The 12,505-nt window shown below is 33.7% G+C and overlaps 1 protein-coding gene across 1 annotated transcript; it reads left to right on the forward strand.

The window, feature by feature from the left end:
* The first annotated feature begins 549 nt into the window (after nt 1–549).
* Nucleotides 550–3,332, forward strand: LOC115950540 (aluminum-activated malate transporter 8-like). Its single transcript, XM_031067733.1, has 6 exons — nt 550–823; nt 949–1,089; nt 1,175–1,447; nt 1,912–2,028; nt 2,165–2,307; nt 2,991–3,332. Exons 1-6 carry the CDS (start codon nt 550–552, stop codon nt 3,330–3,332), a joined length of 1,290 nt encoding a protein of 429 aa, XP_030923593.1.
* The last annotated feature ends 9,173 nt before the right edge of the window (nt 3,333–12,505 follow it).

Consider the following 12,505-nt stretch of genomic DNA (forward strand, 5'->3'; position numbering starts at 1 on the left):
AAAAATACCAGCTGTTAATTGTGGACTTTCACAAAGTTTCAATCAACTTCCATAGGAGAGGGACAGATCGAACAAGACTGGGTTGCAATTTACAAGCAAGGATGTCATGAATTTGTCTGTTCTAACTATGGTGTTCTTATTTTCCAAATTGTTGAAACTCACTTGACCTTAAGCCATGCCTTCACACCCAAAAATTTGTCAAACATCTCTCCATCGCAAACCTAGCTAGACCCGTTAATTAAGCTAGCTAGGAAGACTTAACTCTCTCTAAAACACAGTTCATAGATTTGGATTTAAACCCTGTTGCCTCAATTCCATTAAAATAATCTACATATTTGGAAATCTAACAAACTAGAGTTTGGGGCATCTTTTTCACGTTGTTCATAAAAATTGTGATATGCTTGCAGTGTAAAAACTATATAGTTCCATTCAACAGTTATCACGTATAAATAGACATTTCCACAAAACATCGAGATCGGAAACCCCCCTCTCTCTCTCTCTCTCTCTCTCTCTCAACCATTGCAATCTTGCATTTTTCAATCCATAGCAATGAATATTGCTGCTCCAAATATTGAAAATACTGGACCTTTCACTCGTGCATGTGGATGGCACAAGCTATTGCCTAATAAGATAGTCGAGATGGCAAAGAAGATTAAGAAACTGGGACAAGATGATCCACGGAGAATTATCCATTCGCTAAAAGTAGGACTGGCTCTCACATTGGTTTCCTTATTCTACTACATCCAACCACTCTATGATCGTATTGGCGAAAATTCAATATGGGTTGTCATAACAGTCATTCTTGTCTTTGAGTTTTCTGTTGGTAAGCTTGCAACTTATTTACCATGAGGCATATAAACCAATTTTCAGTATAATAGCTTCAGAATTGGAACTAACAATTCCATTTGCGATGTTTTCCTTTTTGATTTTTTTCCCAATCTTCTTTAGGAGCAACTCTGGGAAAAGGCTTAAACAGGATGCTAGCAACGTTGTCAGCTGGTGCTCTAGGTGTTGGAGTTCATCACCTAGCAACTCTCTCTGGTGAGAAAGGAGAGCCCATTGTACTTGAATTCTTCGTCGCTATGATAGGTAACAGGTTACAGACAGATTGTGATAACTTAATGTTATAGTTCAAAATTCTCAAACTCATTAGAGGTATAATGCATATATGCAGCTGCAACAGTAACATTTGTGAGATTCCTTCCCACGATGAAGGTGAGGTATGATTATGGGCTGCTCATATTCATATTGACTTTCTCTTTAGTATCTGTTTCGGGTTACCGAGAAGATAAGGTGTTATATATGGCCCATCAGAGGGTAACCACAATCATCATGGGTAGCATTATCGCTATTGTTACATGCATCTGTATATGTCACGTTTGGATTGGAGAGGAACTTCAAGATCTAATAGCTAACAACATTGAAAAGCTTGGGAATTTCTTACAAGGTATATATTTCATGCTCCATATATAAAAATCATGGACATTCCAAAACTCTAGTCATATTTGTGTTGGACAAATCCATTTCAGATATGCCAAGAACAGAACGCTCTTACATATATGTCCATAATGTATTGGGAGGAAAAAACATATTTGTGTTTTTAAAGATTTAAACAATTTTTATTTATTAATTTTGAAAACTTAGAATAAACAAAAAATATTTCTATAAATAAATAAAATATACCTATTAATTATTTTTTGTAAACTGATTCATGTCCTAATTCTTCGAGAGTTACCTTGTGACTATGTCACATGTCCTGTTCATGACCTTAGTATATAATTCCTTTCCATTCTCTCTTCTTTTTCCTTTTTTTTTTTTTCCCTTCTTCTCTTATTGTTTACTTTCTCAACAGTTTTTTTTTTTTTTTTCTTTTGCTGTGGAGAATCAGTATTAACCAATACAAACTTATAGGATTTGGGAGTGAATTCTTCAAAATATCAGAAGATAGGCAGCCCTTGAGTGATATAGCATTTATTCAAGGATATAAAAGCCTTCTCACTTTGAAAAAAAATGAAGAAACTACGGTGAGTATAAAATTGTCACCCTAGCCCTCTTGTTTTCACCTCAAAAAAAAAAAAAAAAAAAAAAAATGAAGTTATTTGAATTCTTTGGTTACTTGACCTTTTTTTCTTCAATTTTTTGTAATTATTTTTTAATTTTCAAGCTAATCTAGCAAGATGGGAAATGTGGGACTATCGTTTTGGGCTCTTTCATCCTTGGAAACAATATGTTAAAATTGGAACCCTAACTTGGCAATGCGCCCACAAAATTGAAGCTCTTAACAACTACCTTAACTCTGAGATTCGAGTAAATCAGCAATACTCAAATTTTTAATGGATAATTTATTTCACACAAGTCATTATGTATAGAAAAACTCTTCTGCAAAGATTATGTAGAAATAATTATGTATACTATTTTTTTTTTAATATTTTCTTTATTGTTGAAGTGTATACTCTCTCTCTCTCTCCCTCTCTCTCTCTCTCTCATATATATATATATATATATATATGATTTTCTATTATTTATTTTGGTTTTTACCTCCCCCCCCCCCTCCAAAAATGTTTCCCTTCATATTTTAATTTTCAATAACAGTACCTAATTACAAATAAGTTCACATATATTCCAAATAGTGTAAAAAAAATTGTTAATCTTTTGGTGTTGGTTCTTATTTATATATGATCGCAATGATAACTTTGTCTCAAGAGTGAACTTATTTTCACTTGTAGTTATTTTTATTCACTATCTGTTAAAGTCATCATAATATATTATGAAATTTGTTATATGATAATGAATTATTGTTGATTGTTTTCTTAGGCATCATGTATCATATTAACTTTATGAAATGGTAATTATATATTTCTTTCTATTCTTTAATTGAAAATATTTTTGTTTATTTAAAAAAATAAATATATGACAAAACTTTCAAAGAAAATTTTAATAACTCATTAGGTAGAGTTAATTCACTTACCTATGTTTTGCCATCCTCGCAGGCGCTCAATGAGTTCGGACGCAAAATTCAAAAGCCAAGCACAAAAATCTGCTCAGAATCTGGAAAAGCTCTTAGGGAATTAGCATCAGCAGTCAAAAAAATGTACCAACGAACATCGGTTAATGCACACATTGAAAAATCAAAAACCGCTATTGAAAACCTGAAATTCATGCTTGATACATACCATTTTGAAGATGCTAATCTCCAAGAGATCATACCATCTGCAGAAGTTGCTTTAACTCTAATTGATGTCGTACCATGCATCGTGAAGATTGCCGATGCAGTTCAAGAATTAGCCTCCCTTGCACATTTCAAGACTCCGGCCACAAGAGTGTCACCATAACAACCATATGTATGTGCTCCATCTATCAGAGAACAATATTGCTGCCACTTTCTGATGGTTCATGTTCGATCTGTTGGAGTTAATGGATTTTTCTATTAAATCCAACTCGGCTACAAGAATTATCTTGGCTTTTGATAATATAAGAAGGCTCGATCTAATTAATCCTTCAGCTGTGAAATGCTCATCTTGAGGGGAGTGTTACTGATAGTATAATAATGATACTAAAAACTGAACAAGAAAAAGATAATGGATAGAGATGGATCATTCTCGATCTAATCCCATTCCTGTAGAATTTTATAGTGCCAATAAATGCATGTCACTTCATACCTAAAGATATTTTTTTCTTCATAACAAATACACTTGTATGATATCCTAATGGGTGGTCAAGATTTGTCTCCCCGGATCTGTTTGATAAATCTCTTAAAAAATAACATTTTCTTAAGAAAGTTGAAGGTTTGATGTTGACTGCATGCATTTTGTTCAATGAAAAATTGGAGTAGGAAACCAAAAAAATTATGTATATACACTTTGTCATAAACATTACCACAATTTATGTACGAGTCAAGTAGTGATTGAATTTGTTTTTGACCAAACACTAGAGAATCAATTATGTAATCTAACTTGTGAAAAGTCTTTGGTAAAATGAGTTGTAGGAAACAGTAGCTGTTAATTGTGGACTTTGTTTCATTCCGTCCATGCATGCTTGCATGCACGTACGTACACATGGAAGCCATGAATTTGAATGTCCTAATATATGGTTCTTATTTTTGAATTTGAATGTCCTAATATATGGTTATTATTTTTGACCTTAAGGCCATGCTTTCTCAGTGGCGGCGCCACGTACAGGTCAGGGTGTTCCTGGGAACACCCTGACCTGAAAAATATATATATATATATATATATATATTTAATCCATATTAGGAATACCCTCAATCACAAAATTAGGAACACCCTCAATCACAAAATTAGGAATACCCTCAAATTATTTTAAAAAAAAAAAAAAACCCAAAAAAAAAATTCCAAATTTTTTTTTTGAACTAAAAAAAAAAAAAAAAGGTAACAGAGCCAAGCCCACGGCAAGCCCAACATAACACAGAGGTAGCAAACCCATGGATTCTCACCCCAAAAAAAAAAAAAAAAAAAAAAAAAAAAAAAAAAAAAAAAAAGAGTGCAGAGCAAATCAGAAATCAAACCACGGTCACGTCGTTGGCAGAGATCAATACAGTCTATACAGAGCAAAAGCAAACCAAACCCCATTACCCAACACTGCAATACAGAGGTGTTTATCAAAAAATAAATAAATAAATAAATAAAATAAATAAATACAGAGCAAACCAAACCCCAGACCCAGAGCAAACCAAACCCACGGTGAGATGGTCACGTCGCTCGCAAGCGCAGCTCACTCCATCGCTCGTTGTCCTCGTCTAGTCGTCATCGCTCGTTCTCCCCTCGTCGCTTGCCCCTCGTCGCAGATCGTAGATCGCAGATCACAAATTGGTCTCGGTTGCTCCGATGCTCAGCCTCAAGGTATTTCTCTCTCTTTTTCTCTCTGACTCTCTCTCTCTCTCTCTCTGAAATGAAAAATATGATGTCTCTCTCTCTCTCTTTTGAACTGTATGACTCTGATTGGCTACCAAATCTTTACTCTTTTTTTTTTTTTTTTTGAGAACCAATAATCTTTACTCTTTAACTTTATTTTGCTTTTTGTCTGTTTTTTTGGCTTTATCTTGGCTTTATCTTATCTGTTGCTATTGCCTGTTGGTCAGTGACACAGTGTGTGTTAGTGTTGGTGTTGGTGAGATATTGATTAGTAATGTGTATTGTGATTGTGAAATTTTTTGATTGGTAGGTTGTGATTGGGGGATGGCTTGTGCTTGTCTGTTGAGTGGGGTGGGGGTAGATGGGCTGATGGGCACATGGGGTCGGGTAGTAAATAATAATTAAAGTAGTGTAATGTACATTACACTGCTTTAATTATTATGCTGCACATGGGATGTATAATGTTTGGCTTTTTTAGTGTAATGTGCACAAGAGACTAAATAATATAACAAATTAAAGCAATATAATTAATGACAAACAAATTAAAGTAATATAGTTTATTGTTACACTAAACAACAATAATTAAAGCAATATAATTAACCAATACAGTATAAAAGATAAATAAATTAAATTATGTTAGGCTAAATAATAATTAATAATTTTATAATTAATGAAACAATAATGTGACAAATTATAGTTTATAAAAGACAAACAAATTAATGAAACAACTAAACAACAATAATTAATAATTTTATTAATATTTCAAATAAACTTATAGTTTATTGTTTATTCTTTTACTAGAATTATAGACAAATATTTGATAAGAAAATCACGTACCCAAGATTCAGCTCCTGCGCAAGATTCATCTTCATCTTCTAAACGAATTCATGTTGACTTTAACTTAGAGAATCTTCCTTCAGATCTTGGGCTACGAGAAAAAATATCATCTTATCATCCTAATCATCATGATGAAATAAGAAGATATTATTTAACAAAAGGCCCTTATCAACCTGTTTTACACAGTGATGATTACCCTATATCTTATTTTTCTGGAAAGCCCCGTCAATTTATATCCAAATGGTATAAAAATAGATACTGGTTGGAATATAGTATAGACAAGGATGCAGTATTTTGTTTTTATTGCTACCTATTTGGGCAAGATGTTGGTAAGTAAGGAAGAGGTGACACTTTTGAAACGAAGAGATTCAAACTTTGGAATTAGAAAGATAAGTTAAATTCCCATATTGGAGGAGTTAATAGTGCTCATTACCAAGCTATCCAGAAGAGTGAAGATCTATTGAAGGAAAAGCAACACATTCAAAATGTTTTTGTTAAGCAATCAAATCAAGATAAAATTGAATATCGGATTCAATTAAATGCAATAGTTGATTGCATAAGATTCCTTTTATGCCGGGGATTAGCTTTTCGTGGTCACGATGAATCTCAAGGTTCAAGTGATAAAGGAAATTTCCTTGAGCTTGTACAATTTTTGAGGGATCACAATGAATCTATCAATGAAGTGTTGCAAAAAACTCCGAAAAATTGCAAGCTTACCCACCCTGATATTCAAAAAGACATTGTGAATGTAATTGCATGTGAAACATCCAAAGCCATCATCAAGGATCTTGACAATGGGTTTTTTTCAATATTAGTTGATGAGTCACGTGATATCTCAGTGAAAGAACAAATGACCCTCGTTCTTCGTTATGTGAACAAAGAAGGAATCATTATGGAGCGATTCATTGGTATTGTACATGTAGCAAGTACTACCGCTTTGTCACTCAAACATGCTATTGAATGTTTACTTTGTGAACATAATTTGAGTTTATTGAACCTACGTGGGCAAGGTTATGACGGGGCTAGTAATATGCAAGGTGATATCAATGGTCTCAAAACTTTAATTTTGAAAGAGAACAAGTCAGCATTTTATGTCCATTGTTTTGCTCATCAACTTCAATTGACACTTGTTGCTATTGCTAAAAATCACATTAACATTGCTGAATTTTTTTATGTGATTAGTAATTTAGTAACTATTGTTGGAGGCTCTTGTAAGAGATGAGATGCTCTTCGAGATACACAATTTGCCAAAATTAAAGAAGATTTAGAGAATGGTGTACGTAGAAGTGGGCAAGGTTTGAATCAAGAGACAAATCTTAAACGTCCTGGTGATACACGTTAGGGATCATATTATGGGACTATTCTCAGCTTGATTTTGATGTTCTCTGTTGTTGTTGATGTACTAGAGATTATTGAAGAAAATGGCCTCTCCGACCAAAAAGTTGAAACTCGATCTATTATAAGGTCAATTCTCTCTTTTGAATTTGTCTTTGCTCTACACTTGATGAAAAATATTTTAGGGATCACAAATGAGTTGTCAATAGCATTACAAAAAAAAAAAATCAAGATATAGTAAATGCTATGAATCTTGTTAAAGTGTCTAAGTAACGGTTGCAAGTGATGAGAGATGATGGATGGCATCTTTATTGGCTGGAGTATCTTTATCTTATACCTCACATGATATTCCTATCTTGGACATGAAAGCGATATTTATAGTTAGTGGGAGGCCGCGATGCAACACCCAACAAAATACAAATTTATATCATTATCGTGTTGAGCTATTCTACACAGTCATAGATATGCAACTTCAAGAGCTTAACAACTGCTTTTCTGAGGCGAATACTGATTTGCTGCTTTGTATGACTTGCTTGAATCCAAGTAATTCATTTGTGACTTTCGATAAGGAAAAGTTGATACATCTAGCTAAGTTCTATCTCTCTGATTTTCTTAGGACAAATATTTTGGCACTTAACTCTCAACTGCAGAATTACATTTTTGATATGCGCAGCAATGACTTCTCTTTAGAGCTTCAAGGAGTTAGTGAACTTGCTGAAAAGTTAGTAAGCACAAGAAAACACGAGACTTATCAATTAGTCTATTTGCTAGTGAAACTAGCTTTGACCCTTCCAGTTGCTACTACAACAGTAGAAAGAAGTTTTTCAGCAATGAAATATGTAAAGAATGAACTGCGCAATCAAATGGGAGATCAATGGATGAATGATTGCTTGGTTGTGTATATTGAAAAAGATGTAGCTTGTAGCATTGATAATGAGACTATTATGCAACGATTTCAAAATATGAAAACTCGTAGAAGGCAATTGTAAATTCTACGTATTTGTGTATTTTTTGATTGTTGTTGTTGTCAAAATATAAAATTTTCTTTTTATTAGATTATGTAATTTATACTTATTGAGGAACACCCTGAAAAAATTTCCTGGAGTCGTCACTGTGCTTTCCGACTCAAAATTTGTAATAACATCTGTACCTAAATGATTTTTTTTTTTTTTTTTTTTTTGATAAGCACAAATGTTTGACATTGATTGTTACCTATTTTGACCAATAAAGAACTTCAAGTTAAGAACCAATTAGACTTCCATGTGCCTGTCACTCAATCGGTACTACCACATTTCCCTTTCCACTACCGCGCGCGTTTCTTTCATAAAAAATTGTGATATGCGGGTGTTCCAAAAATTTTGAAATTCTCATTTAAGCTCTTTTAAAAGTTAACTAAACTTAATTATTTTAGGCTTCCCCCAAGTAAAAATTATGAACTCCTTAGAGGAAAAAAATTAATGCTTTAAAAATGATGCTATATCATTGTTATTATGTCTCGTGGTATTATTTTATTAAACTAACTAAATACACGTGACAAAATTATGTGACATTTGACAAAAAATATAAATGGAAGTGCTGCTAATTCAAATAAAATATAATTTTAAAAGAGTAAAATTCAAATTTTGAAATTTTAGGTATAAAATCCAAAGACACCAGACTTCAACAATGTAGTTTGCACTTTAACCTCTCTTTTTTTTTATAGTGCATTTTAGAAAGATTATTTAATTTTAAAATATTTTAATTTTTATATTTTTGTTAGAGATATATTAAGCCCTATAGTAGCCCTCTTCTCTCTTTGTGTGTACACCCAACCAAGCCCATACCAAATCAGCAGGACATACATAGATTTTGACTAATGAACCCATCAAATTCTTCTCTTGTACAAAACCAAACAAAACCACTGCCTCACCACCATTGTCAGTTTTTTAATTACAAACCCACCACCATAAACAAATCTTACACATCACTAACTTAGGCACATATGCACAGTACATCCAAGCCCATTGGAAATCAACCCCTATATCCTATTTTCCAAACCTTAATAGCCTTAGCTCAAAACACTTGTTAGGTTCTAAGATTTTAGGAACTAAATGTATTAGAACTTCACTTTGTATATGTTGGCAAATCATGATCAAAATAATGAGTCCAAGTTTAGGCTTGCTCAAAGTTTATTTGTTATAGTTTGAATCAAGCTAAATACAGAAACTTACTGTGCAAAATTGCAAAGCTCGATCAATCAAAAGTAAGGCTCGATCGATCAAGAATCGTATCTGCAGAATTTGAATTAAGCCCAAACAGCAGTTCAAGCCAATTAAGGACTATGGTTTCAGATCTACTTCTCATAGTATATAAAAGAAACCCTAAGCACGTTTTTAAGGAAGGCTTTCAGAGAGATTAGAGTGCATCTTGTGCCTCTTTTGTAGATCTAGGGTTTTGTACCCAAAAGCTCTCTAAGGTCTTTGTTGAGTTGTATGTTGAATTTTTTATGAGATCTGAAAGGTGTTTACCTTCATACACACACATAAAGCTATCAAGATCAAGATTTGCATTAAGAACTTGATGGTGGTTTTAGTTGCTACATAAAGAACTTCATAAAGAACTTTTAAGAAAATCCAAAACCTTTGAGTGGAGTCTCAAAGTCACAAGTAGGAGAACTTATAATTGTTGTAGATCAAAGAAAGAAGTAGTCTGTGGACTCAGAGCTATTGCATGGTCGTGGTAGTAAGTTTTCTACTCAAGGAAGCAATAGAATGTTAGTGGTCTAAGTTCTATTGTACAAACTTCAATTCTTTCATAGTGGATCTATTTTACCTTGAGAATAGTTAGGTTAAATCCTCTCCAAGTTTTTTACCAGTTTGATTTTTTTGGGTTATCATATCGTTGTGTTCTTTATATTTCCGCATTATTTACATGATATGATTTTATTGTGTTAACTTAGAACTAAATAATTTATCTAAATAATCACTAGGCTAAATAACTAGGTTAAACAACTTATGTTAAGGGGTCTAAAAACGTACAACACCCAATATCCCATTTTACAAACCCAAATCAAAATCAAAATCACTAAATCCCTACAACCAATAAAAACTCAATCCCTAAATTAACAAAACCAAAAACCTATCACAATACCAAACACATAAGGGGTTTGGCCAAAAACAAAAGGAGAAAATAAATTTTTAAAAAAATAACGAAGAAAATAAGAGAGAAATAAAGAGGAGAATGCATTAGCTAGTGGTTGTGGTGGTGGTGGTGAGCTGAACTGCCATTAGTGGTGGCGTGGCTTTATGGAGTTTGGCCATGGCTAAGCTTGAGAGAAAAACAACCGACAGAGAGAGCCACTATGGAACTAGTATTGGCTTATGGTGACTGTGGCTTGAGACTGCGGCGGCTGCGGTGGCTAAGGCTTGAGATTTTGGGGCTCATAGTTTAGAATTACAGAGAGGAATGAGAAATCTTGAGATGAAAGAAGAGAGAGACACAAAAGAGGAGAGAATCTACGAAAGGAGAAAGAGAATAGTGGGCTAAATGACTAACAGATGGGCGAACTATGTTTAAGGAATAAGTTGGGCTTAGGGACTAAGTTGGTCAATTTTGAAATGTGTTGGACCTAGTTGGCATTAATTCAAATCTTAGGGTAAGTTGTTGAAATTTACCCTTGTTAGGTTCTAAAGACTTAGGTATTTATGTATTTAGAACTCTAATGTGTATTGTTGGCAAACCATGATCAAAATAATGTGTTTAGAAGTGTTTTAGTCTTGCTCAAAGTTGTACATTTTATGTAAAGTTGGAATTGAGCTAATGCAGAAAGTATTATGCATTTCGGCCTGGCTCGATCGATCGAAGCTCGGGCAGAATGTTTTTTTTTCTACAGATTTCCAACTCAGCCCTAGTTGTTTAAAACATTTTAGGGTTTTCTAATTTGTCCTAAATATAAAAGGCAAACCCTAGCCACGTTTTCGTGTTGCTCATATTGCAGTTTGTGTAAATCTCTTGTGAGATCTAGAGGAGCTTTTCTTTACACAAACTTAGGGTTTTCAAGGAAGAGATATTATCTACACCTTGATGATCAACTCGGTTGTTGCCATTGAAGTTTAAAGAAAACACAAGCGGGTGTGCTTGTATCTGGTGGTGAATCCAAGAAAGAAGGAGTCCGTAGATTCAGAGCTTGCACGTGGTCGTGTCAGTAAATTCTACTGGTTGATAGCAATAAGAAGTCGAGTGTGGGGGCTTGTAAGTCTTATTGTATGAACTTCAATTCTTTCAAGATAGTAGATTCAAGTTTACCTTAAGGATAGCTAGGTCAAATCCTCCCCAGGTTTTTATCGATTTGGTTTTCTAGGTGATCATATCTTGTGTTATTTATCTTTTCGCTGCTTTGCATGATATGATCTTTGTGATTGTGATAACCTAGATTTGTTAAATTAGACTAAGTAACAATTTTGCTAATTACCTAGGTTAAATCAATTGTGTTTTAAGGGATCTAAAAACTATCAAGTGGTATCAGAGCGGGTTGCTCCCTTGTTGTTGATCTTTTGATTACTGAGCTGATCCTTGACCCCTGTTGTCATGGAATACGGACACTCTCTAGTTATTCCTCCTCACTTTGATGGGAATAATTATGCTTATTGAAAAGTAATGATGAAAGAATTCCTGAAATCGATTAATGAGAGAGTCTGGAACTCCGTTGAATATGGATGGGAGAAGCCCATTACTCCTGTTAATGAGTGCGAAACTTCTAAAAAAAAAATAGTTGCGTTCAATAGCAAGGCTATGAATGCTATCTTAACGCTGTTTCTATGGAGGAATTTAAGAGAATCTTTAATGTTGAGGTTACTCATATTACTTGAAATATCCTTCAGACTGTGCATGAAGGCACAAAGGCTGTCAAAATCAATAAATTGCAGCAATTGACTTCTAAATTTGAAAGCATTAAGATATTTGATGATGAATCTTTTGATGAATTCTATGCTAAATTGAATGATATTGTTAATTCTGCTTTTAACTTGGGTGAAATCTATGATCAACCTAAAATTGTTAGGAAGATTCTTAGATCTTTAACTGAAGACTTTAGACCCAAGGTGACTGCCATTACTGAAAGCAAGGATGTAGACTTCATTCCTGTTGATGAACTTGTAGGATCTCTTCAATCTTATGAGTTGGATCTACCCAAAACTACCAAATCCAAATCAATGGTTCTTAAGTCAATTGATAACGTTGAAGGTGGTGGATTTGATGATGAACTCTCTGTTACAAAGATTGCTTACCTTGTCAAGAACTTTAGAAACTTTCTCAGGAATAGTAACAGAAAGACAAAAGGCACGAACACTGCTGAACCTAGAAACTTTAGGAAGCATGATCCCACTACGGTTAACAATAATGATAAACCTAGAGAAAAAGTAAGTCAAACTTCTAATAATTCTTTGGATTCTCAGTGTTTTGGATGTCAAGAGTATGGACACATG

The sequence above is a fragment of the Quercus lobata genome, chromosome 1 (genome assembly GCF_001633185.2).
Source record: "Quercus lobata isolate SW786 chromosome 1, ValleyOak3.0 Primary Assembly, whole genome shotgun sequence".
NCBI lineage: Eukaryota > Viridiplantae > Streptophyta > Magnoliopsida > Fagales > Fagaceae > Quercus > Quercus lobata.

Bases quoted from the DNA above. Each gene is read 5' to 3' on its own strand.
- LOC115950540 (XM_031067733.1), top strand. From the start codon at position 550: ATGAATATTGCTGCTCCAAATATTGAAAATACTGGACCTTTCACTCGT. The intron at 1,448-1,911 runs GTATATATTTCA...ACAAACTTATAG, and splicing joins GCTTGGGAATTTCTTACAAG to GATTTGGGAGTGAATTCTTC. The intron at 2,029-2,164 runs GTATAAAATTGT...TTAATTTTCAAG, and splicing joins AAATGAAGAAACTACGGTGA to CTAATCTAGCAAGATGGGAA.